General features: G+C 39.1%; 2 protein-coding genes across 4 annotated transcripts; both read right to left on the bottom strand.

Annotated features, from left to right (window-relative positions):
* Positions 1-4,725: 4,725 nt before the first annotated feature.
* LOC121393073 lies at positions 4,726-11,607 on the bottom strand. The gene is made up of 2 exons (XM_041564743.1): positions 10,126-11,607; positions 4,726-6,962 (listed from the first exon to the last, which is right to left on the bottom strand). The coding sequence occupies exon 2, from the start codon at positions 6,930-6,932 to the stop codon at positions 5,145-5,147; it is 1,788 nt and encodes a 595-aa protein (XP_041420677.1). The 5' UTR covers positions 6,933-6,962; positions 10,126-11,607; the 3' UTR covers positions 4,726-5,144.
* Positions 11,608-11,743: 136 nt separating this feature from the next.
* On the bottom strand, positions 11,744-27,656 carry alg3.S (ALG3, alpha-1,3- mannosyltransferase S homeolog). Of its 3 annotated transcripts, none has more exon segments than NM_001112825.1 (9): positions 11,744-12,508; positions 13,077-13,221; positions 13,601-13,680; positions 14,147-14,352; positions 20,835-20,955; positions 24,839-24,999; positions 25,604-25,751; positions 26,623-26,722; positions 27,277-27,527. In NM_001112825.1, coding segments are annotated over 9 exon segments (1,344 nt in total). In that variant the 5' UTR covers positions 27,479-27,527; the 3' UTR covers positions 11,744-12,327.
* Positions 27,657-27,909: the final 253 nt, after the last annotated feature.

Here is a 27,909-nt window from a genome sequence, read left to right as displayed (position 1 = left end):
TGATTTTCAAGAGGCCAATTTTTTTGGTACAAGGATCAGATACACCCAGTATTGCATCAGTAGGCATTATAGCCAGCCAAATTCATTACAGAACTATTGCCAAACACTGAGTACACAGCTTCCCTTAAGTTATTGACAGTGCTGACAGTTGTGAAACTAACATGTAAATAAAGAGCGGAATCCCCCTTTCTGTCTGTATTGAATTCTGTCTTAACCACTTGCTTATTTTTTTTTTTTTTACCTCCTGCCCCAGCTTCCCAGTCTAATGTTACATATGGGAAATCCAAACCCCAGGGGAGTATCTGGATTCTTGTCTAGGTGTCCATTTCTGCCTTTCACCTTGGCCGTGGGCCTAGCCCTTGGCTATTTGGGTACTATTTGTTCTTACCAAACAAGAATCCAGGGGCAGGCAAAGTAACCAAACATACAGTTATGTTCAGAATACGAGCAGTGTATTTAAAAAGTGAATGTTTTCATACAGGCAAATGCATTGGGAACACTGCAAATTCTATTCCAAATCAAAACAAGAAGAAACATTTATCACATTTGTGTTATTCCTTTAGAGAAAGTGAAGAAAAGGGAATATTCGGCTGTAGCAATGTCTGCATTCTTCTTTAGAAAACTCAAACATTTACTGTATAAACTGAAAAATGTTAGAAGATGTTGATTTTCTTTGAATCACTGAACTAATATTTAGTTGTATAATCGGTGTTTCTGAGAACTGCTGCACATCTGTGTTACATGGAGTCCACCAACTTCTGGCACCTGTTACATTGCACAATCCCTTCTGTATTTCTTGGTTTTGCTTCAAAAACAGCATTTTTGCTGTCACCCCACAAGTTTTCTATTGGATTAAAGTCCGGGGATTGGGTTGACCACTCCATAGCGTCAATCCTGTTGGTCTGGAACCAAGGTGTTGCTCATTTACTGGTGTGTTTGGGGTTGTTGTCTTGTTGAAACACACATTTCAAGGGCATTTCCTATTCAACATAAGGCAACATGACCTCTTCAAGTATTTTGATGTTTTGAAACTGATCCATGATTCCTGGTATGTGATAAATAGTCCCAACACCATAGTATGAGAAACATCCCCATATCATGATGCTTGTGCCACCATGCTTCACTATATTCACAGTTTACTATGGTTTGAATTGAATCGAATCATCTGCTTTACTCAGTCTCTGTCATCCGCTCTTTTGTGTAGCCATATTGACAAGCAAAGAGTTGACCTGTGTGGAGCTACATTGAGGGGCAGATTCATTAAGGGTCGAATTTCGAAGTTAAAAATACTTCGAAATTCGACCCTCGAATTGAAATCCTTCGACTTCGAACATCGAAGTCGAAGGATTTAGCGCTAATCCTGCGATCGATCGATCGATTCGAAGGATTTTAATCCAACGATCGAAGGAAAATCCTTCGATCAAAAAATCACAGGCAAGCCTATGGGGACCTTCCCCATAGGCTAACATTGACTTCGGTAGGTTTTACCTGCCGAAGTAGGGGGTCGAAGTTTTTTTTAAAGGGAAAGTACTTTGACTATCGAATGGTCGAATAGTCGAACGATTTTTACTTCGATTCGTTCGATTTCGTTCGAATTCGAACGAATTTAACCAATTCGATGGTCGAAGTACCCAAAAAATACTTCGAAATTCGAAGTATTTTTCATTCGAATCCTTCACTCGAGCTTAGTGAATGGGCCCCTGAGTGTATATTGGTGCAGAAAGTTTGCATTTTCATAGTCAAATCCTCTTAGTGTAGACTACACAGGCATTAGGCTAGGTCCATCGTCTGTGATCTTGGTAGATGTTTTCACAATATGTGTAGCTTTTAGGGTGTTCCATCTACTGTTGCAGTCTGTCCACACGTTTAATTATATGTGGCTATACCATGTCTTGTTATTACTGCCCACTATTATTATGAGACTATGCTAATACTGTACATAACATAGAATTTTAGAACATAGCACTTTATATTATTATAAGTACAATTCATTAACCAGGAAGAGGTGCATTAATTGGGTGCCATTTTTCCCATTCATATTGATAAGGTTGAAAAGTCTTCTGGTGTTGCATTCAAATCCCACCTTAATTCCTTAAGAAATCCTACAAAACTACAGTTTCTTTGGTTAAGGACTGAAGTTTATTTTTTACTCGACTGTAATATTTTCCCATTGCCTACAGCATAATGCATTGATATAAGGGCTCCAGGATTCTTCATTTGTTTTCTTAGAAGCCACTGTACAGGTATCGGAAAGTAAAGTCATATATAATACTGCTACATTGGTAATGCCCACAGCTTTCACTCAACTGCATTTGCACAGAGATAGCTTTAGCTTATTTACTAGTTATTGTTATAACTATTTGTTTAGGAAGGGAATTTCCTGGGGTTAGAAGATTGCTGTTCACTTTACTTAGAATGCTGTAAATAAGGGAAGTGTATTTGTACTGGACCTTTCACATTTCATGCAAGATTATTATTTATAAACCAGTAATTATATTCCATTGTGCCCTTCCCTGTTTGTTCCATCTTGGGCCAGAAGTATGAATAAATAGTTTAGTTATGGCAGCAGCAAACAACTAAATTCACTCAATGCACCACCTCCCAGGAGTTTATGTATAAGGAAGTTCAAGGCAAAGCAATAATACATCTTTATATCAGTAGTACAGCAAGCTTCCACATCCACCTTTTTCCATATATCGGACCAATTATTAACTATATTTCTTAAGGGCCATATTTTCGAAAAATGATGGAAAGAAATCAGTGGAGAAATCAGTTCTGCAGTTGGATGTGTTCTTATTAAAAAGTATAATCACCTTTTCGCTAACCAGACTCAAGTATTAAGTCATGATTCCAGTCTGAAATAAAAAATACAGCGAAGCAAACTGTTATAACAGAAATATGTACATTTTATTTTCTTAATATTTTTTATATGTAAACAAAAAACAAATTTAAATAGAAAACATTAACGGGTAACTAAAGCCCTAAATCCTGCTTCTTCTTGGCAGCCATCGTCCCCTATAAAAAATATTTGGGGTAGGACTATAACATTGCAACAAACATTACAATGAAATCACTGGAGCACTTGGATAGTATCTTGGAGGGACAGTGGTTGGACTGTTGTTCCCCAGATCACCTTTGTCCATGTTACATTGCCAGGAGTTTTTCTTAAATATTCCAATAATCAGCAGCCCAGTGCAATTAATGCAGCTATGGTAGCTGTTTTCAATTGTGTTTACTAGCATGTTCAAATAAACAGCATGAGTAAACATAACAAAGGATTAGCTGACATAAGCGAATCAGTTAATAATTCCTCAATTGCTAACCTTCCAGGTCCAGCTAGTTTTGTACCTTCCCCTTGGTTATCTCGTGCGCATATAGGTACATACACATGCGCCAACACCCCTCCATGCAGACTTTTGGCCTGGGCGCAGGTAAGCAGCTTGGAAGTACAAGGCAAAAACATGGTACAACAAACATGGTACAACAGTCCTGTGCTATTATATAATTATATGACGGGTAAAATAATCTGAGATACAGCTTTACTTTGCCTTTAAGATAAACACTGCAATACATATGGGAATATAACACCACAAATATCAGCTACATATAGCTAAATCTGCAAGCTTTTGAAAATGTTGGCATCTATATCAATAATAGAAAAAAAAAGACCCCCTGGGGAATTGGCACCCTCCTCTCAGAGGAGCAAATACATTTGGTAACACCTTCCTTGCTGTCCAAAGATCATCATCATTTATTTATATAGCGCTGTCAAGATACGCAGTGCTTTACTGCAGTTATAGCAAACAGGGAATAAATGGTGGATAAAAAACAAGGATTACAGAGTACAATAGGGTTAGAAGGACCTAGAGATTAGAGTTTACAAACTAAAAGGTTAGGGTACAATTGAGACATTAGGATTATATAAACACTTTGTCATTTTTGATACAGCAATGATTAATTAAGGTACATCGAATAAACCTCTTTAAACAGATGGGTCTTTAAGGAGCGCTTGAAAGTTTGGAAAGAAGGCGAAAGTCTGACAGCTTGTGGCAGAGAGTTCCAGAGAAAAGCAGAAGCCTGAGAGAAGTCTTGTAGAGAATGGGCAGAAGTGACCAGAGGAGAAGTGAGGCAAAGATCAGAAGCAGAGCGAAGGTTTCGTGAAGGAGTGTATTTGGAGATTAGAGATGAAATATAGGGAGGGGTTTCATTATTAAGGGCCTTGAATGTGAGTGTAAATAATTTGAATTTGATTCTAGAAGAGATTGGGAGCCAGTGAAGGGACATACATATGGGAGCAGCTAATGTTGAGCGGCGAGCTAGATGAGTCTAGCGGCCGCGTTTAGAACAGATTGGAGTTGTGAAAGGTGACTTGTTGGAATACCTGTGAGGAGTAAGTTGCAGTAATCAAGGCGGGAGATGATGAGAGACTGAATCAGTGTTTTAGTTGATTCTGAACTGAGATATGGTCGTATTCGAGCAATGTTGCGCAGTTGAATACGGCAAGATTTTGCAAGTGTTTGAATGTGTGGTGAAAAAGACAGATGAGAGTCTAAGATAACTCCTAGGCAGCGTGCCTGTGTGGTGGAATGAAAGGTGGTGTTGTTTACGGTGAGTGATATCTGAGGGACAGGGGAAGATCTTGGAGGAAATATAATGAGTTCTGTTTTAGAAAGGTTCAGTTTCAGGTGGCGCTGTGACATCCAGGAGGAGACAGCAGAGAGACAGTCTGTGACTTGGGAAAGGACAGAATTAGAAAGATCAGGAGTAGACAAGTAGAGTTGGGTGTCATCAGCATAAAGATACCATTTGCCACCCTAACGGTTCTAATTCTATCAATCTGTTACTTTCCCATTATTATTTATACTAAACAATATTCATTTGGAGTTAACATGTTTACTTAATACCTATTCCATCATGTGGAATTTGTCTCCATTACTTTTCTAAGAAAATAACTCATATTAAATTATTATTATTAACATGTATTTATATAGCGCCAACATATTGCGTAGCACTGTAATAATAAATGATGTAATCATAATTCTCTTTTAAGATCTGCTTCCATCAATATTTTGCAAATATAATTTATATTATAAAGTCCTCACCCACAGTGCTCTCAACATGGATACAAAAAATTATTGTTAACTTTACTCTTCTGTTGCCCACACTAATTTTCCACTTTTCACTTCTTTTCTGTTGGCACTTGGCTTTTGTAACTGAGGGAGCACAGCCTTGGTGTAGAACCTTTCTAACTTTGGCTCAATACATTCCCAAAACTCAGGACTAAAATGCACAGGAACAATTGCTGTTTCCTTATTTGTAAGCACAACAAAATCTGCATTTCTCAGCTGAGTAGCTGCCAGCTGGCACTGCACTTGTGTGTAATGGGCATGATCTTTCCGAAGCAAGTAAGAGTTTCCATTTAATTGAAGGCAAAATTTGGAATCAGCACAGGCTTCTTGTATTGTATGTTCTCTGTGTTTATATGGACGCTTCACTTCCAAGATGCGTAGGGTCTCCCCAGTGCACTTATCTTTCACTATCCCATCTGGCCTTGCCGCCAGCCAGTTCTTCATAGGGTGTATGAACAGGCCACAGTGCTCTACCTTCACCTGCCTCCCATCTCTCTTTGATGCCAGCTTCTCATAAGCCAGCACAGCCTTTTTCTCATTCTGAATGCCCCAGTGCATGGCAGTTGTTTGTACTCTGGACCCTGTTCCAACAACTGCCTTCAGATACGATTGTGGAATTTCATCAGTTTTATGGTTTGCAAACCTGCTATGAGATATTTGGTGCGCTATAGATGCTGTGATGCGGTGTTTTCCACTTTTCACTTCTTTTCTGTTGACACTTAGCTTTTGTAACTGAGGGAGCACAGCCTCGTTGTAGAACCTTTCTAACTTTGGCTCAATACATTCCCAAAACTCAGGACTAAAATGCACAGGAACAATTGCTGTTTCCTTATTTGTAAGCACAACAAAATCTGCATTTCTCAGCTGAGTAGCTGCCAGCTGGCACTGCACTTGTGTGTAATAGGCATGATCTTTCCGAAGCAAATAAGAGTTTCCATTTAATTGAAGGCAAAATTTGGAATCAGCACAGGCTTCTTGTATAGTATGTTCTCTGTGTTTATATGGACACTTCACTTCCAAGATGCGCAGGGTCTCCCCAGTGCACTTATCTTTCACTATCCCATCTGGCCTTGCCGCCAGCCAGTTCTTCATAGGGTGTATGAACAGGCCACAGTCCTCTACCTTCACCTGCCTCCCATCTCTCTTTGATGCCAGCTTCTCATAAGCCAGCACAGCCCTTTTCTCATTCTGAATGCCCCAGTGCATGGTAGTTGTTTGTACTCTGGACCCTGTTCCAACAACTGCCTTCAGATACGATTGTGGAATTTCATCAGTTTTATGGTTTGCAAATTTGCTATGTGATATTTGGTGCGCTATAGATGCTGTGATGCGGTATTTGCGCCATTCCAAATTATCCCTCTGCCCACGAGTTTCCTTCTCTACTTGGTCTATATCTTCCGTAGGGAGCATTGGGTGAGATGCAGGTGATTTACCAGAAGGAAAAGTCATTGGATGAGATTCTGGAATCTGCTTATCTTTCCCAGCCCTCAGTGAAGAGGTCACAGACTGTTTCCCAACTGCTCCTGTTCTAGTGCTGGCTCTGCCTTTGCCTGCATTTGATTGATTTTCTGCTGTTACAGCAGTGACTGTTTTTCTTGGCATATTCTGGGCCCCACTGGCATATAGAACATTTGTTTTGTTTCCAGCTGCTTTTGTTCCAGTTCCATAACTTGCTTTGCCTTGCTGTGATTTACTTGCACTTGGCAGACTGGCATTGGGACCTTGGTGCAAAGATGTTCTGCTGTTTTCGGGTAAGGCGGATTTAATTTCTGTTGGGTTCAACTCTTTTTCTGGAAGCACCATTTTTTATTATTGGAGTACAAAAAAATAACTCTACAGGGAAAAAGAGAGAAAATATTATTTCATCATAGGAACCTAATTATCAGATAAGGAGTGTGCAGGCTCTGGTGGACAGAAGACACTTATTTAATTAAATTAAACAAAAGTAAATCTGTTCAAATGTAATAGATTTTAAATGATTTCCCAAGGTAGTGATGTCTACCGGCCCAATTTTAATGTCTTTGTCATTTCTTGGAAGGCTATAATTTTCCCAGTCTATATGATAAAGAGCCAAATATTCAGAGGCGGAACTACCAGGGGTGCAGCGGGTGCATCAGGGTGGGTGTGCCAGATGCCAGAGCAAAAATTGCCTCCGGGGGGGGGGGATACACAGCCATCCAGGCCTGGAACTACTAGTTCCAATATTATGAATATTGGCCACACCTACCTTTTTCCACACATATTTTAAGAAAACTATTTTTTTTGCTTTAAAGCAAAGCCAGATATTGTAATAAAAATTTATTATGATTATACTATTCAGTTTTATGCCTAAAGTATGTCCCTAAATTATAACCTGCTCAAGGTATCCTTGCCCCCTTCCTCCGCTGGACCCTAGGCACTTGCTTCTTCTGCCTACCCCTAGTTCTGTCCTTATCTATAAAATATATTGCATAAAACATACCATTTTCCTAAAAAATATACATAATATATACAGTATATATAAGTCCTGTAAACAGTGAGCAATATTTTTGGGAGAGAGCTGTGACTTTCTCCTTGCTTCCCTGCCATACACATCATTGCTGTTCATTGTTCTCCTGATGGTGGACTCATGAACATCAACATTCACCAATATGATACAGGCCTTCAGTTGCTTAGAAGTTACACTGGGTTCCTTTGTAACCTCTGGGACTAATAGAAGCATTGCAGCTGGAGTTATGTTTGACAGTCTGGGTAGGGCAAAAATGGTCTTAAATTTCTTACATTTGTACACAATCAGACTGTTGATTGGTGGAGTCCAAACTCTTTAGAGATAGTCTTGTAACCTTTTCCAGGTTTATGGGCACCGCAAATGCTTTTTTTTTAGGTCCTCTGTCACCTCCTTTGCTTGAGCCATGATACAAATCAACAAATATGTTGTATATGTGATCAGGCTTTGCTGGATCCCCATTCTTTAAATAAAACAGGGTCTCTCACTAACACCTGATTGTCATCCCATTGTCTTGAAACACCGGCCTCTGTTTTCATGTTCAAATTATATGATAATCCAAAGGATTCACTTACTTTTGCCACACACAGATATGTTATTGGATTGTTATTTTTTCAATAAATAAATGACCAAGTATAATTATTTTTGTTGCATTTCATTAACTAGGTTTTCTTCGTCTGCTTTTAGGACTTGCTTGAAAATCAGATGATGTTTTAGTTCGCATTCATATAAAAATGTAGAAATTTTTAAAGGGTTCACAAATGTTCAAGCACTGTAGGTCACAAAATACAGATCAATCACTAAGTAGGAGAAATGATTGCCCTGATGATGGAAGCTACTTGTTAGGGATTTCTAAATCATTACTAGAAGTGCTAAGGAAAGGTGCAGTGAGCCAAGCTGACAGCACCAACTCATGTGTTGCACAGGATGATCTGCTTTAAAGGACAAGGAAAGTCTAAAATAGAATAAGGCTAGAAATGCTGTATTTTGTATACTAAACATAAACATGAACTTCCTGCACCACAAAGCCTAATCAAACAAATGATTTATGCTTTCAAAGTTGGCCACAGGGGGCTGCCATCTTTTACTTTGTTAAACATCTTTGCCTGACCCTGACCCTGCACATGCCCAATGTGGTCTGGGCTGCTTAGGGATCGTCATAAACAAAGCTGCTGGTGTTCTGCATGATTGTTTCCCTGCTCAGCAGTTAGGGACCATCTGACAATTCCTATCCACAGCAGTAAATGAAGGGAGAATTTCACTGCATACAGTCAGGTTTCTTATAAAAACGGTACACATTTTTTAATAAAAGTATATTGGAGATAGGTTTCTTTTTCAAGAAAGTAAAAATGGGATTTTATTTTTTTGCCTTTCCTTGTCCTTTAACTATTCAGTACACCAAGTAATCCACCTTTAGCAGACTATTTACCTACTTTAATACATTAGTCAGTGCCCCAGGTTTCTTCTGAAAGTGTGAGAGTTATAGTATAACTTGGAGACCCATTACCAATTCCCAGGATGGCCCACCTGACAGATAGTCACATGTAGCACTGCTCAGCTGGAGGGTAGCAGAGTTACAAACTATTAATATACTGTATTGTTAGGCATGTATGTTTGACTCAGCTCGCACCCCCAGGACACAAAGTGGGACAGGCGAAGGAAAGCAGAAGTTTGTTGTCATGGGACATATAGCAGCAGCATTGTTGGGAGTTGTCATGCCCAGACTAGTTCAATTGGAAACAAATGGAGATGTTAAATCAGCAATGTGAGTCACCCAAATATATTTACAGTGACAAGAAACCTGAGGCTTTGTAAGTATTCACCAAACTCATAAAATCCAGCCCTGTACAAGGTGTTAATTTGACTCATCTACATCTTTCTCAGTTTCACAGTCTGGCTACAAGACCCAATACATTGTTTATTTGTAGATCTGGTGAGATTTTGCCATATTATAAGCCACAGGCTTTACAGAAATACATTGAATAAATTGATTGCTGCAGGTCCTGGGGTATACAACACAGATTTATTTGTTCTAGAGATTATTCCCTATACTTTATTCTGTATATCATATCAAAGGGGTGACAGCATGCTTTGGACAGGTGCACAGTAAATACATGTTTTCTTTACATCCTACAGGCAGAAAAAAAATATATCTGTGCTGCCTTTGGACTAAAGAAAATGAAAATTTCAGGTAAGACTAAATTTTTGTTTTTTGAAGGGGAAACCAATTTACTTTGCACTCCTTGTTTTCTCTTCAGAGGTAAGTGTAGCCTCTTGATGTTTTTATTTACCCACACTTTGTGAAAGACCTTAAGAAGATATTTAATTGATGTTTGACAAGGACACACACACGGGTCATGGCTATGTACTTTCTCTCAGTATAAACCCCAATCATGTAAAGAAACAGTATACTGTATAAGAGAGTGTGTGGGTGCTTCTATTAAGCTGTATTCTCACATGAAGTAACCGTCTTCTCACAGGTGGTTTCCATATCATAAAGTATTTCCTTACCTGGCAGATCCAGCCGTTTCTGTCTGTCAGTGTTAGTTATTCAGAGACTTTTCTGCGTCTGTGTCAGGCTTGTCTCACACACTGACCTTTCTCTTCCTGATATCAGTTTCATTTCCCTAAGAATCTCTCCCTTCCAGTCACTCCTCCATTAAAAGAGCAAAATGTATTTCTTTCCAGTAAACAGTGGAAAACTCATAAGATAAATACTTCACTTGCATTTTTAGTTATGCTGTTTATGTATTTTACGAAATTAAAATAATAAACACAAATTAAGGGTCAAGTAACATTTACTACTTTCAGTTTTGTTTTATTATTTGCTGTTTTGTATTAAGAGTTTTTGTTCTGCTGCTCTCCTGGCCTGGCATCGAATCTGGTTGCTTCCATTTAATACTTAAGGAGCCATAGACAGGCTTATAATACCTGCTACATCTGAACCATGTTGAAATCTTATTGTCCAGACTTAAAGAGATGACTGCATGGGGGAATTGAAGTGATCCTTGTCCAACGGGCCTCTGTAGGACCTTACAGCCAATGATAGGATCTGTTCAATTTGGCACTGCATGTGGATGGACATCTTGGCCCAGATCTTGTTTGGCAAGGTCATCAATTTGCCAGTGTATGATCACCTTTAAAATAGTATCTTTGAAAGACTAATTTTAGAGGACCACAAAGAAAATGAATGGGTTTTTGTTGTCATGGTCTGTGACCCCCAACTACCAGAGAGCATTTTCAGCTGCAGGCCTTCTTAACCTATAAACCTTAACACGGTAAGAGAACTCAGAGATATAATTTTGTTCAGCAATTAGCACAAGACGTTGGTGCATAACTTTATAAGAGTTACCTTCATCTACTGTCTACTGGAGTGTCCCACAGATAGGCTGAAATACTGTAGTCCTTGCTGTTATTGCGCCTTCATTTTGCACAAATCCAGAAGGTATTCGGTTCCATAACTCTCGGGGGCTTTTTCTGTAGTGAAATATGGTTCCTTTTTCAGTAATTGGTTACACCCATTGTGCCAGGTGGTTCCTTGCCCACTTATCTATTGTCTTGCTACAACATTCTCTCTTTTTGTTCTAATACCATATCAGGGATCTATGGGTGAAACAATAGACAACAGCAAGTGATGGAGCTTGCTTATTGAAATGTGTTCGATTCAGCAGACAGAATGGTGCCGGTGCCTCTAGCGGAGGCCATACACGCAGTTGCATAACTATAGAGGAAGCAGATCCCAGATTGTGAGCAGAATCTGCTTCCTTCCTATATAGCTGGAAATTATTCCCACCTCCCCAGCTGCTCTCCTACCTGCCACCTAGGAGGGAAAATATAGGTGGCCTGAAGATTTTGGCAGAAGGCAGGGAGTGGGTTTGCATCACTGCCCGGCCTCTTAATATTTTTTTTTTTGCAGGGGGCTGGCCCATACTAGTTACGTCACTGCCTAGCCAAACAGATTTTGTTGTGTGAAATAACAAATTTTACGATGATATGATAAATCGCCGGCTTATCGTTACAGTGATGGGGTGAAAATGATTGTAAAATTTGCAATCTTTCTTTCTGTCCCAACAGTCGATAAGACAGGTTTCAAAATTTTCAGCATGAAATAATGAAATCGGTCAATGGATGGAATCAGATAATCGTCATTTACTGTGCATGGCAGGGTTGGGTCACATGTATAAGTAAACAAGGAGAACATAGCCATCAGTTAATATATCAGTTAATACATGACACAGATACAACAAAAGTCTCCTCACATATTGTAAACCATTGAATGAATCGCGGATAAGATTGTTTGGAGAGTTGTGACAAAATCTGCCTATGTATGATCAGTATTTCTGGATTGGGATAAAAAAAAAAAAAATAGGAATTGGCATTTCAACTACACAGAGGCCCAAACAACCCCCCACCAGATCAATAAATAGTGACTATCATTATACATTTTTCTTCCTGAGTGGCACAGATTTAAAATGATGTGGTGGAAAATTGATCTAGTAACCATACATGTGCAAGTGAAACATTAGCCTGTAAAAATTTTTTTTTTCTAATTTGCAGTTAGACACTGACCCTATTTATAAGGAAAAAAAATACACAATCCCTCTCGCACAAAAAATAAATCATTTTTATATGTAACACATTCCTTTCATTTTGCTTTAACATTGTGTTTGAAACCACAAAACTGTGTGGATGACATTGATTCGATAGGAATAATCAGTCCTTTCTCTTGGTAGGTGTATGTGTTGTAGGCCGAGAGGCCCATGTCTCATCAGGAGGAACACCAAACCACAGATGCAAAAGAATCGCTCCATGACACAAATGGAGAATGCCTGAGCTCAGTGCAGTGGAGGGAAATGTGTTCCACGACAGTTCAATCAGACCAAGAATTAAAATCCTAAAAAGGCAACAAGAGTGACACAGAATTAGATATTTTTTTTAGATAAAAACCATAACCATAAGCTTGACTCAGAAATGGTTCTACTGGCTCCAGTTTATTGAATCGCAGGAGTACCGGACCCTTACTTCTTGAGAAGACCACTGTTTATACGTAGCTTTAGTGAGACCCCTGATATTCAATTGATATTCCATTGATACACGATCAAGATATTCAGTCAATATATAGTGCTTGCCACCCTATCTTTTCTGTGCTTACTCCTCCGACCACCATTTTGCCATTACTTGCAGGATTGTAGATGTGCCCAACAGTTTGTTTTTTTTATTTTTTGTTTCATGGTTTATTACTCACAAAACACGGCTATGAGATATGTAATCTGCTGATATCGTACAATAATCCCTATATTGGGATACCGTGTGATCACAAGCTGTAGCATATGTTTGAATTCTTTACTACAGGAATCTCATGCCATTTTATTTTTTGTATTTTGCAAAACACGAAAATAAAGAATTTATAAAAAAAACCAAAAAAAAAACCATAACCATTTCACCCTTTCCCCAGTGCATACTTAGCAAGTCCCGGCAGAACTCTTGTGCCAGTGCACCACAGGAGGTATGGCAGTGAGTGAAAATACCAGACATAGAACTGATAGTGCAAAGAGCGACTAAACATCACTCCTAGGAAGTTACTGGAGAACAGCACAAAGATTATCTCTGGCAAGCAGTCAAGGTAAAGGTATAGATATTAAAAAGAACATGCTATGTGAAATAGTTTTTACTGTATAATCCATTATCCATCATAGTGGATTTTATTATTATAATGTATTAATGCTATTTATGGAATAACATCTATTTTCAGATTGGTATTTTTGGCTGGCCTATTCAAAAAAAGCAGCGGGACTGAACCTGTTGCAAAGTTTCTGTTGCAAACCCTATCTAACCTGTGCATTGAAGCTATAGTCCTGGTACACACAGTGATACCATTCTATCTTCAGCCACAGGGCACTGTAAATAGTTTACACCAACTATATAACTGAACCAATTATTCAGCTTGTGCAGACGGGGTCTACAGGTTGGTTGTCTCAAAGGATACTATTTGCTGTTAGCCTGTGTGATGAAGGCTTCCTCTTTGCTGGATCCTTTAGTAGTGCCAATAGACTTTGTCCAGATCTGCTTAGAAATAAGAAAAAAAAGTGTTACATAAACCACCAGCACTGTCCAAATGTCTCCATGCAAAGGGCTGGCTACACGGCCTATAATTTCTTCACAAGTCATATTATATAAAATGCATCAGAGAGTGGTGCTGTTTTGCTTAGGTGTGGGCCATAGAAATGCTACATCAATAACCAAAGAATTGGACAGCACTCCAATCATAGGCATGATTAAGGGATTGAATCCTGAAACGCATAAGGCGTAAGATCCCCATAGAGGATGCAATAAACCTGCTTTGCATTTGATCGGAGTGCTGTCCAATTCTTTAGTTATTGATGTGGATTTGAGCAGTGGGGACGCTGCGGACAGAGCACCCGACAGGGAACATATGGAACAGGCTTAGGGAAGGTGAGCTTTGAGCGGTACTTTTGGCTTTGAGTGAGGTATAGAAATGCTACAGTGTAAAAAGTTACTTTATTCTACTCACCGGGGCCAACGATGCACACAGAACAGCAGAAGGGCTGCAAGGTGGGCTGTGAGCAGTGCCAGGTGAAATGCTCGATGCTGAAAAACAAACTCTGGAAGGAAACGCCAATTCACTGTCCACTGAAAGAGAAAGTGCCTCCCAAAATCAAAGGAGCGGATAAGGTAACCAGTGGGATTTTCCAGCAGGAATGGAAGGCCCAGTAACACCTATATAACAAGGAAAGAAGATGACTAGAACTATTCATTTATTTTATTTATTTATTTTAAATATCACAGTAGAGAAGTTGTATGTTAACCCTTTAAGTGCCAGCAGAATTGCGAAATGCAAGACGCTTTTGAAACATTTTGTGCTCGCTCATTTTAGGGGCATATTCTGAGGGGAAACCTTTAGTTTACCTAGGAAAACTATACATTGTTTTTTCTGAGAGAACCTGACCTTTCTAAATCTACCTGAGTTTTCTTGTATTTCCACCTCTGCAAAAAGATTTATAGATTCCTATTTTTCATTATATACAAATTTACCAGAAAAATATTTCATTTTACGCATAAAAATTCAAAAAAAGCGTGATGTCTCTCGAACACGCCAATACCAGATATGAATAGTTTTAGAGAGATTTAGGAATTCTGTAGAGCAAAAACTCCTAGCAGCATATTACCGAATTTTGAAGGCACAAAGGCAGAAATGGCATACTTTAGATTCCAAGGCCAAAAAATCCTGAAACAGAATGTACACATTCTGCCGATTCCAAAATGGGCAACTTTGTCTCTCTACTCTACCAAACATCAAAGCTTGACTGAACGTTGCAGTTTTTATAAAAAAAATGTATCAAAATTCTGAAAAATCACTTCAAACGTTTCATTTTGCTGCTCCACATATCCCACACTGTATTAGGAACCAAGAAACCAAGAAAAAGCACCCTTGGGTCCATTGAACAGTTTGATGCCCATTATGCATAGGTTTACCAAAGTACCTGGCATTTAGAGACCCCAATATGAAGTTAGCACATCCAAATTGTCTAGGACTTTGCTTCAGCTACTGAAAAATCAACACATTTACTGCATTTTGTGTGGGGTAAAAACACCGGAAAATAGGTTTACCCCCCAAAACAATATATTTTTGTAAAGTACACAAGCCTTACCCAAATTTGCCGGTTTTGGCAAAATACCTGAAACTTGCCTCAAAGCTTCAACTTTCTAGCATCATATCACCCATGTAATAAATACCAAGAAAAAGCACATATGTAGGTTTGATGCCCATTGGGCATAGGTTTACAAAAGTATCTGGCATTTAGAGGCCCCAAAATGAAGTTAGTGCAATCAAATAGTCCTGTGGGCAACTTCAGCTAATGAAAAATCTACACATTGACTGCATTTTTTGTGCACAAAAATATATATTTACCCCCAAAAACCATATGATTTTGGAAAGTACACATTCTACCAAATCTAAAATGGGTACCCATGCCTTTCTGCTTCAACTACTGAGTTGCAAGGCTTTCCCAAAATTGGCGGTGAAATATCTGAAAATTGCCTCAAAGCTTCAACTTTCCAGCATTGTATCGTCTATGTATCATTACCAGCATAAAGCATCCTAAATATGAACGCATGGGGTCTACTAAACAGTTTGATGCTCAATATGCATAGATTTACCAAACTATGTGGCGCACAGAGACCCCCAAATCAAAATAGTGCAAATAAATTCTCACGTATGACACTCTGGCTACTACAATATAAGCACATGAACCTACTAAACTGGGAGATTGACTTTCATAAACTGTTAGAACTTAAACTTAAAATATGGTCTGAAAATAATGTAACCTGTAACACTGTTGAAGAAACCTTTAGGAAAAAAGTACTTTTATTCCACCGGTACAAAACAATGCCAGCGTTTGAGAAAGTAGTTACTGCTGAGGTCAAAAAAATTTGTGAGAAACCCAGCATTGTTAAACCTAATTTTAACCTGTCATTTGGTGAGAGACAGGCACTACATAAATTACAATCGAATAATTCTGGGATAGGTTCTGTTTTGGAGCCGCTATCAAAATACGTGGACTCCTATTTGCAACCGTTAGCGCAGAAAATCCTGGGTTGTTTTAAAAAATTACTTCAAATATTGTCTACATTGGATGTGTTAGACACTAAGGGGTCCCGAGTGAAGGAATAGAAGAAAAAAAACTTTGAATTTCGAAGTGTTTTTTTGGCTACTTCGACCATCGAATGGGCTACTTCGACCTTCAAATCGAATGATTCAAACTAAAAATCGTTTGACTATTCGACCATTCGATCGTCTAAGTACTGTGTCTTTAAGAAAAAACTTCGACCCCCTAGTTCGCCACCTAAAACCTACCGAACTCAATGCTAAGTTTTTTTGGTCGAAGGATAATCCTTCAATCGTTGGATTGAAATCCTTCGACTTCGATATTCGAAGTCGAAGGATTTTCATTCCCCAGTCGAATATCGAGGGTTAATTAACCCTCGATATTCGACCCTTAATGCATCTGCCCCTAATTGTACCCTAGGAAGCATTGACATTGCCAATTTATATACATTTATACCTCAAGATGAGGGAATTATGCATATTAAAGACTGCCTTCTTGAAACAAATTTAACACACAATATAGTGTACTTCCTAATTGATTGGTTAACATTGATCTTAAAACGCAATTACTTCAGATTTGAAGACAAATTTTACTGGCAATGTCAAGGTACATCAATGGGGGTGGAGGTCGCCCCCTCATTCGCTAATTTATTTGTCCACAAGTTGGAAAAATTTTTTTTTCTAAAGGAAGAATTCAAAGAACATATAGAACTTTATCTCCGTTTTGTGGACGATATACTGGTTATATGGAAGGGTGATATTTCTGTGTTTCAGGAAATGGTAACTAAGGCTAATACTAAACACCCTTCAGTAAAATTTACCATTGAGACCTCGACCCATACTCTTAATTTTCTTGATGTAAAACTTAGTTTAAACAAAGGCATTATTGAGACAGATTTGTATCGGAAGGTCACAGATCGGAACAGCCTACTCCATGCCTCCAGCTATCATAATTCTCGCTGTATTGCAGCAATTCCGAAAAGTCAGTTTTTGAGAGCAAGACGTATTGCATCAGATGACACTAGATATTGGAAGGCTGCTGCCACACTTATCAATAGGTTTAAAGTTAAAGGGTACAATTTACATAGTTTACATAAAATAGCGAATGAGGTGAATTATTGGACCATAAACCAGAACCTAAAAACAATACGAGAATGACAGTTGAGCGCTCAGATTGCGAAAGTGATTAAAACGTTTTGGCCCATTCTACAACAGGACTTAAGTCACATCACTGCAATGAGATCCTATTGTTTTGTTATACAAGAGGACAGACATTGCGGGATAAACGGTGTCCAGCAGAAGCCCGTAAGTCTAATAAATCACAGTCTCTATTTCAAGGACCACCAAAAAAGGGAACCTTCCCGTGCTTGAGTTGCATATGTTGCTCATCTATCATCAAAGGGGAAGTTGTACATCATCCCATTAATGGTAAGGAAATACATCTCTATTCCTATGCCACATGTGAAAGTGTGAAAGTGTGAACGTGGTATATTTATTAAAATGTCTGTGCGGACTTTTATATATAGGCCAAACATCTCGTCCTGTGAAAGAACATAGGTCCAATATACGTAACTTTAAAGCAGGGACCCAAACTGATACCTCCATTTCAAGACACTTTGCTACATCTAAACATAATCTATTGCAGCTCAAATGGCAGGCATTAGAGGTGATCCACAGAGAGGGGGTAATATGCTAAAATTGTTATTACAAGAAGAAGCTAAGTGGATCAAAAAATTGAATAGTTTATATCCAGAAGGTGTTAATGAACATTAAAAGTTCTAAAGTTCATCACTACTTTTCCCACGTGTTCTTGGCTTCATTGGACAGTGATTGAACAGTCTGGTTGAATCCACTCTACTTGCTTAATATAAGCACCTGGTATGTGTATTATGTGCAATGAGACCTCCTAACAGTATGGAGACCCTAGAAAACCATACATTTTCCGAAAGTACACATTCTGACAAATCTAAAATGGGTAAATATGTCTTTATACTGCAATCTACCAAACTGCAAAGCTATGCCAAACATAATGTTTTTTATGAAATTTCTGAAAATTGTCACAAAGCTTGCATTTTAGCCCATTATATACCCACAATTTATAACTTACCAGCAAAAGGCATCCTAAATATGAAAGCCAGGGGTCTACTGAACAGCTTCATGCATGATATGAATAGATTTACCAAACTATGTGTCATATAGTAACCCCCAAATCCAAATAGTGCATATGAATTCTCACATATGACATTCTGGCTACTACAATATAAGCACGAGGTATGTGTATTATGTGCCATGAGACCCCTAACAGTATACCCAATTATATACCCCACATTTTGTAACGTACCAGCAAAAGGCAGCTTAAATATGAACGCCAGGGTTCTACTGAACAGCTTGATGCATGATATGCACAAATACACCAAACTATGTCGTGCACAGACTCCCAAATGGATATACAGCAGACAAACTTTCCATGGGCAAAATGAAGTAAAGAACAGAGCGATATACAATAAAATCACTAAAATCCAACCAAACCAGAAAAATCAATGCTTTTTTTCTCTTGCCTACTGTAATCAGCAGTCAGAATCACAGTTTAAATATTTTAGAATGGCCAAATTGGTTTTACGGACAGAAATAAGTGAACAACACCTACACAAAGCTGAAAATGCAATAAAATGGCTAAACATGCAATTAAATGGCTAAAAATGCACCAAAATTGTAATATATTCACCAAAATAATATACAAAAGGTATTTTGCAGTGCAATTAGCAAATACGCTATTGCAAACACCACTAATCCAAAAATCATGCATTTGTGTATATTTGTTACATAAATGTTCCCTTTAATGTACTCCACTGTGACACCAATTCCTGTGCAAGTTTTACAGATTCATGTTCTCATTGGATACACTGGCTATTGCCCCCTTTGGCACCAACACGCTCAAGCATCCTTTTCTTTTTTTTTTCCTGGTGGATTTACTGGAATATTTAGGGTCATTGTCATGTTGCATGCTCCACTTTGTTCTGACAGATGGTCTCACATTATCCTCAAGCACCCTTAGAACTCAAAAGTGGATTCTATAATGGTGAGCTGCCCAAGCCTTGATGCACAAAGCAGCCCCAAAACACATTTCCACCATCACAACTTCACAAGTTGCTGTCAGCTTCTTGGGACAGTGGAATAATTGATGTCCAATTTCTCGACAATCATTTGCCTTCCCAGACAGGCATCTATAACCATCTTTCTTGAGAGCTTGTTCAATCTAGTGTGATATGGTAAAAGGAAATTGCAGGTCAGTTCCGAGGTTAAGGGCCCTGGATGAAGGATATTGCAGTTAAGAAACTGCATTGTTATTCTTTTTGAGGGTATCCAGGGCTGGAACTGAGGAAAGGATCTGGGCGGCCCTCCAGACTGACCTAGGTGTGGTGTTAGCCACCTACCCATAAATGAGTCAGGTGTTTAATTTTAGTGTGTGTGAGGGGCTGAGGAGCCTGCTGGGAAATCAAGCTGGGAGTGACACAGAGATACACATACAGATTTGCCTACTGAAACTACAAGCCTGGAGCCATTGCTTTTGCAAACCAGACACTGAAGAAACTGAGCTGAATCAGCAAGTGCAATCTGCTGAAACCTTGTGTTTATGCTATCTGTGTCAACAGCTTCAAATAAAGTAGCCCAGGCTTATTTGGACAGAATTAAGGTTCTGTGTATTGATTCTGTGCTACAATAAGCGCCCTGGTCATGATTCCTGCTACCGGATATCTCACACTAGGTATGGAGATATGACACACTTCAACAACAAAGAGCAAAGACAATCTTACTATGTATTTAAAACATTGCACATCCACATACCCCCAAAGTATCTTAAAAATCTCGGAAGAACAAAAAAAAAAAAAAAGAGCAGATTCTCTATAAGGATGCTCTAATCTTAAAACCTGAACTGGTGCATCTGGTGCGTCTTATGCAATTTATGCTGAATTAAGGTTTTTAAAAAATAAGGGCAGCCCCCTGGGATCGTATGATTCACGGTGCACACAAACATACCAAACACATCATACTTGTTAGGTCACATGAGCCAATTAACAGACAGAGTTCTGGCTTTTGCTTCCACACTTCTTCCTATTAGGGTAAGGTCACACTGAACAGTTCGGGGAGATTTAGTCGCCTGGCGACTAATCGCCTTGCCAGGCGACTAAATCTCCCCGAAAAGCCCAGTGTGACCTTACCCTTACAGTTAGAGCTGGTGATCTCTGAGGCAGCACACAGACCATCACAAAATGGTGATTCAAGGCAAGATGTAAAAGGGCAATATTTACTTAAATATATATTTCAGTTTGATAAGATTCTTTAATATGCCACTTAATTTGATATAAACGATCTGTTGCTCAAGTATTCATTTTGGGGGTATAGTTTTCCTTTAATTCTACGCACATATTAGAGCTCAATTTTCACAGGAAGGCTGTCAAGGGAAAGGTATTTCATTGTAGGGAGAATGATATAGAAGGTCTCTCTGAGCAGGGCACAGAGCAAGAAGACTACATAATCTACAGTATACATACATCCAACACATACTTTTCGTTGAGGGTGGATAGGCACTTACCTGTAGTACTGCACAAATGCAAAGTTTGGGAATAGAGCGAAGGAGGCCAAAACGGCAGAGCAGAAGATACAGTAATCCAGGTGCCAGCAGCAGAACATTCATCTTAACAGACACTGCCAAACTGTAGAACAGAGAAAGGAAACATAGTAAGACTGAATTGTTGATGCACTTATAAATACATTGCAAGCTGCAAAGGGAATGGACAACCAAGTTCTGCACAAATACTGGGAACTAAAAGCAATTTGTAGAACAACTTAAAGTAAACATTGCTTTGTGGAACAAAAGTAGGGGAAAATGCTTACAAATTATTCAGTAAGAGGCCTTACCATTATATTATTGGCCTACAAATTTTGTGAAAAGCTTTAATTTTATAGCTCCTTGTATTTTTTTTATCTATATGCCAATATATTAGAAGACCATGTTAATAGTGCTACTTTGAGATAGAACAGTTGTATTACCACAGAAGTGGATGGAATGGATTCTGGTTGGTATAGAAATGGTAAATAATTTCTGAAAAACAGCAGTGACCACATGCAGTGAGATGGGGAATGGTCTCTACAAATTGAGGCAAAGGAAATATGGCAATTTCCAAGGAATGTACAAACCCTCTAGAAAAAAAAATACCGCCCTTCCTATATATTTATCTTTTGTCCCTGGACAAGAAAACGATATGACTTAAAGTGAATGGGGAGAAGGACAAACTATGTACTTCAAGGAAATTGGGAATATCTTTCTCTTTGGTCCTGACCTCTTACAATGCAGGACACTGCAACAATGCTAGTATTTGGTAACCATGCAGGTTAATAAGTTATTCTGCTATAAGACTATTTTATTAAGTTGTGTTAAGTGCGTTATCCAGTAATGTATTTATTTATGTATAATTTATGTTGTGTATTATGCCTTATTAAATTGAAGTTGTAGTGGTTGTAGAAAGCAAGAAGTGTGAACTCTTTAAGTCTTTACACTTATTTTTGGGTAAATACAAATATTAATATTTAAAAGATCATAAAAAATCAACTCAAAATACATGATGTGAGCTGAAAAATATATGTAAATTAAGAGAAGCGTTTAAGAAAGCTTAAGAGATACTGTTTTAGAGTTACCACTTCCCAGCAACAATACTGTTATACTGAATACTGTGAGTTTACATCAATTTATTTTTGTGAGTTTAGACCCTTTTAACAGTCCCATAGTTTCTTGTCACTCCTGTTCTTCAGAACTGTAAGCTGTAGGACTCCCTATTTCCTGTAAGGAAACTTTAAAGGGGTTGTTCACCTTTATATTTACTTTTAGTTGATGTAGAGTGAGAATGAGACAATTTGCAATTGGTTTTCATTATTTAGTATATGTGGTTTTTTGAGTTATTTAGCTTTTTATTCAGTAGCGCTTTGCAGTTTTAGCAATCTGGTTGCTAGGGTCCAACTTACCCTAGCAACCATGCATTGATTTGAATAAGAGACTGGAATATCAATAGTAGAGGGGCTGAATAGAAATATGAGTAACATAAAGTAGCAATAACAATACATTTGTTTCCTTAAAGAGCATTTGTTTTTTAGATGGGATCAGTGACCCCCATTTGAAAGCTGGAAAAAGTCAGAAGAAGAAGGCAAAGAATTAAATAACTACATAAAATAAAAAATGAAAACCAATTGTGGCTTAGTTTTGGCCATTCTATAACATACTTAAATTTAACTTAAAGGAACAGTAACACCAAAAAATAAAAATATTTCAAAGTAATTAAAACTATAGTATACTGTTGTGCTGCACTGGTAAACCTGGCATATTTGCTTCAGCATCTCTACAATAGTTTACATAAACAAACTGATGTGTAGCCATGGGGGCAGCCATATAAAGCTGAAAAAAGGAGAAAAAGCACAGGATACAGATAACAGATAAGTTCTATAGTATACAATGGGAGTCTTAGGGCTATTCCACACGGGGAGATAGCCTTGCGTTTGCGGCGACAAAGCGCCGCGCCAGTCGCCGCAGGCGACAGTTTTGTATGGGCGCCTATGTAAAAACGCCTGTGCTAACCACACGAGGCGATGCGCTTTTCAACAGTCGCCTGAAAATGCCTCGCCAGGCTTTTTCAGGCGACTGTTAAAAAGCGCATCGCCTGGTGTGGTTAGCACAGGCGTTTTTACATAGGCGCCCATACAAAACTGTCGCCTGCGCCGGTCGCGGCGACTGGCGCGGCGCTTTGTCGCCGCGACCGCAAACGCAGGGCTATCTCCCCGTGTGGACTAGCCCTTAAGAACGTATCTGTTATCTACTGTGCATCTTGTGCTTGAATGGCAGCCCCCATGGCTACACAGCAGCTTGTTTAAATAAACTATAGTTGTGTTTCTGAAGCAAACACCCACTACATTACACTGTTATTCCTTTAAAACAGGTTAATTTTTTGGTGTTAATGTTCCTTTAAAGGTGAACCACCCTTTTAAAACACTTCACAACTTCACAAGAGATATAAAAAGGAGCATTAAAAATGACCTGCTGAACCAGGGATAATTGGCTTCATATGATGAATTGATAATGAAAACACAATTATTTCATTCTGATCTGGAATGGCATGAAATATATATATTCACCATTCATACTTCTCTTTTAGCAAGATGCCCAGTCACAGCTGATAAAAAGTAGCCCTAAAACATGATCCCACCATCTCTGCTGGGCCTAGTCAGACAGGCGCCCTAGGTACCCCGGCTGGCTTCCTGGCTCAGGAATGCGTGCACATGTACTATGCAGGTGCTGCATGGGTGCGCACGAGTGGTGCCGGCACACTGAGGGACAATCATATCTAAAAAGGGGTCAGTGAGGGAACAAAGGCTCAGAGAAGGGCTAGGTGGAGAGATGTTGCATCCTAGGCACGTGCCTCTTCTGCCTACCCCTAGTTCCGGCCCTGCCCACCATGGTACAAGTATGGGTCTGTGCCAAGAGGTCTGTATATGAATGGGAAGTACAGGAGATACTATCATGCTTCAAGACTGGGGTGATCTGTTTACATGTAAAAATTCAGTGGCGTTCCAAGTCTACTGTCCAGCCATTGACTAGTGCTCGCTAACATCATGTGTGCAACTCACTGTGTGGAATGGGCATGCTCAGAACAACTATATATCAGAAACCTTATGATTTCTAAGAAACAATGTACTGCCTGCAACAAGATAAAAGAACATCTGTGTAGTTATGTGACTTACTGCATCATACTATTATATGGTTATAGCAATCCTTTTTGAATTCTTGTATGTACAGTAACTGTAAACTATCTCTGAAAGTACAGCTTTATACAAAATGGGGCTCATTTATAAACTTTGCGCAGCGTGATTCCCACAGTGAAAATATTTGCCCTACGTATGGTTATATTTAAACAGCTGGATCCGTGCTGGAGTGGTGTTTGTTCTGGAGCTGGAGTGGTGTATGTTCTGGAGCTGGAGTGGTGTGTGTAACTGAAATTTTTTTCTCACCCTGTGAATGTCCATAAGAGCTTTTTAAATATAGTATGATCGCAAATTGCGAATATTTATGTGAATAACCTGTGTTTGATTTATGCAACGACTTTGGTGGGGTCAAAAATATTCGCAAAAGTTTGGGAATTTAAATTACTGCCAACGCTAATTCCGTGCATAATTACCATTACCACAGTTGCTAACACCCATCTCATTTGCGAATATTTTTTCGCAATGCGAATTCGCAAAAACCAGAAAGACGGGCACAGCAGTAAAATAATCCAGAGTTTGGGACCAAACAGGGGCAAAACACCCATCTGCGGATAAATATGCGCTGTGCAAACTTTATAAATGACCCTCAGTGTTTTTGTGGATTTTCACTCTTTTACTTACTTGACCTTTTTGCCATGACAACTCACTAAAAACAATACAATATTAGCAAAATTTCTACAGATGATATTAATATTTAATTTCATATTAAAGACTTTTGTTTCTTCACATCCCACCCCTCACAATCAAAATATGCTATTTCACCCATGTAACGCACACTGTGCAGTTTACCTATAGAAGAAGCATGCCCAGTTCCAGTGATCCTGCAGCAGGAGGTTGATAGAGAAGAAAAGGATAACCATTGCCACAGGGTCATTAAAAAGGCGCAGTAAGAAGATGGAGTGCACTCTGTATGAGGCACAGCACATGAAGAAAAACACATAGGGGGGTACCTGTGTATAAAAAAAAAGTGTAATGGAGCTGAATATGGCATATGGGCAAATAATTTAATAATGCTAAATGGAAAATACATATTTTATATGTAAAGGACATACCTTCGCTATTGGTTGGCATATATGAGCAGAAATTACTAAGACAACGGGAGTTATAGTTGCCATATTACTTTTTATACTTGTGACTGTTTGACACTGCTCAATAAATCCCCAGACGGTAGGCTTTGTGGTTGCTTGTGTTGCAATAATGTTTTTTTTACCATACCTTATAGTGGTACAGAGCCATGGATATCCTGTAAAATATAGTTCATGGCACACAGAAACTTGTGTATTATAAAAATGTTGACTCTGCTGTTAAGTATTAGCATGCGTGTAGTCAACTCTGGGTTCTATGTGTTGTTTATTATTGAGTTCTTATATTTGTACATCTTACAATAGTAACTTTGTGTGTAATGTTCAATTTAACATTCTCTCAAACATTATATAGGAGGAAAAAAATGAATGTAGATCCTACTCTGCCTTTAATATACCACACCATATATGTATATACAAACACAGGATTGTTTTTACATATCTGAAGTGTTGCCTTTATATTATTGTGTACCTTTTTGGTGACAACGTAGATACGGAACACAAGGAACAGTGTTAGAAGATACAAGGCAGCAAAGATGTACTGAGCCAGGCGGATGTTGCTACCATGTTCTGTTAGGTAATAAAATATACTGAAAATATATACGAATCCTGCGGGATACCTGTTGGGCAAAACACAAGATATGTTATTGGATCCTTTTTTCCAATACATGACCAAATATAATATTTTTTGTTTAATTTGTTTTAAAAGGTTTTCTTCATGTACATATGGGATGCACCAAATCCAGGATTCAGCAGAATCTGAGCCTTTTTTAGCAGGCTGAAACCATGCCAAGAGCCTGGCTGAACATAATCCAAACCCCTTGTATGCCCGTCATCAATTTGCGCCCATGCGTTTTTTTTTCCACCCACCTCAAGGGTTCAGATTCGGTTCTGTATTTTCCTGGATCCGTTTAGAAGAATTCAGCCAAATCCAGATGAGCAGGGTTTGGTGCAACCTTAGTATATATATAATCCAACAGCTTTTCAAGATAACAGAATATCATGTATCTATGTCCAGCATGTGCTTTCTGCTCTGTAGTCCAGTCCATCTTCCTAGTTGTTAAATCTTACAACCTGTTTAACACATATCACCCTACTGTGGGAATGAAGAGCAAAAAGCACACTCTGCACGGATAGAAGAATCAGTGAGAAGTTTAAAAACTAACCACAAACTAAATTGCATGTTATAGCTGCTTATGAAAGAATCTGTTGATGCTATTAGTTTACATGAGTCAAATATCAATTTAAAGAAAACGGCAGCTAGTACTTTTTCCAGCATCTCTGGCCATGAAACTAAGCTCACCTGCTTCAATGGAGGAAACTCTGAGAAAAAGTACAGCCTCAGGTAACTTGTTTTAATGAAGTTTAGGGCTGGTATGTAAATGTGGAATGAGTCCTGGAGGTATACATTTGTCTGCCCATAATGAGCTGCAGTACTTCCTAGAATGGAACATATATTAAGTATTCCGACTGCCAACATCACATACTTACACAAGGGGCCCGGTCTCCCCCTTTAACTGGGTATAATCATATGTGCCATTCAACACACCCTCAACTTCATCCATGTAAGCTTTCCAGTCAATCTCAGTGTCTGGGTACAGAAAGAGAGTTAGGTTAACCACCAACATCTATAAACCACCAGAAACACCCTGCAGTCTGCCATAATTGGGCACTTAGAACCATATATTTTCACCAAATAGTATAATGTATAATTCAACTGTGTAAGTTGCACGGCCCTATCCCAAGCTCTAACCCCTCTTATATGTGCACACACTACTGTCACCGCTTTCAAGGGAATGTTAACACATTATAAATGTGAGTTTCTTGTGGGTCTTGTGGAGCAGCAAAGTGCCCAGGTTTGACCATTCCATGTACCGCCACAAGTCTACAACATGGAGTGAAGAAACTGCTGGCGACTGGCAAATTAGGGGTTTAGTTGAGGTAAATGGGGTCCGTGTTTGTCTAGACTAAACTCCTGCCTTATATCTGTTTCCACATTATTCACTCCTTCTCTTCAAGTTATAAAAACGTGACATTAGGAAACAGCCTGCGGCTCTTAGAGGCCTCTATTTCCCGGAATCCCCTGACAGCCACATAGTGACGTTCCTGAAGTGAAAAACCCTGTTGCGCCCCTTTCTAACTCACAGGGGACGCTCTGGATGACCCAGTGGGAGACCCCCACCTCCGCCAAGCACAGGAAGACACCGAGCAACGCGGTGTGACGGGGGTCAGTCAGTAGTTGCTGTTTGTTTTGCCAGGCCCCTTTAATAGTGTCAGTCAGTGCCCGGGGCACGGGAAACCCGACGGCTGCAGCACCTTTCTTCCGAACACCGGCTGCCGGTGCCATGCTTGACAACGTGTCCGCCGCCTCTAGGGCCGTACTGAAACAAGAAGCCGCACGGAAAGGGCCGCCCTGTATCTATTCCGGGTTATGTGACTGCAAGGGCTGTGCTGTGAGCCTGTAAAAAGTGTACACGACTGCTGATAGGCAAACGTAATAACACCGCTTAGTTTCTGTCAGGGCATAAGACACGTCAACAATTCTCTGCGTCCTACTTGTGCTTCAAAATAACTGATCAGTTTCAAGACTAATTTGCACATGTATCGAGCATGGGCGTCCACAGAAAATTTTCCAGGGGGGAGGCAAGGAAGAAAACATATTACACAATTTACTTGTACCCACATTTTGGTTTCTACACAAACCTAACAACAGCTTTTCTATAAATATATAGCATACCTCCCAACTGTCCCTTTTTCGGAGGGACAGTCCCTCAACCC

This window comes from Xenopus laevis, chromosome 5S, assembly GCF_017654675.1.
Source record: "Xenopus laevis strain J_2021 chromosome 5S, Xenopus_laevis_v10.1, whole genome shotgun sequence".
NCBI classification, from domain to species: domain Eukaryota; kingdom Metazoa; phylum Chordata; class Amphibia; order Anura; family Pipidae; genus Xenopus; species Xenopus laevis.
This window is presented reverse-complemented; position numbering and strand designations above follow the sequence as displayed.

Bases quoted from the DNA above. Each gene is read 5' to 3' on its own strand.
- LOC121393073 (XM_041564743.1), bottom strand. From the start codon at position 6,932: ATGGTGCTTCCAGAAAAAGAGTTGAACCCAACAGAAATTAAATCCGCC.
- alg3.S (XM_018264188.2), bottom strand. From the start codon at position 27,478: ATGGCACCGGCAGCCGGTGTTCGGAAGAAAGGTGCTGCAGCCGTCGGG. The intron at 14,353-20,834 runs GTAAGTGCCTAT...CTTGTTATATAG, and splicing joins GCATTTGTGCAGTACTACAG to GTGTTACTGGGCCTTCCATT. The intron at 13,222-13,600 runs GTATCCTTTGAG...ACTGCTTGCCAG, and splicing joins ACACAGGCTAACAGCAAATA to AGATAATCTTTGTGCTGTTC.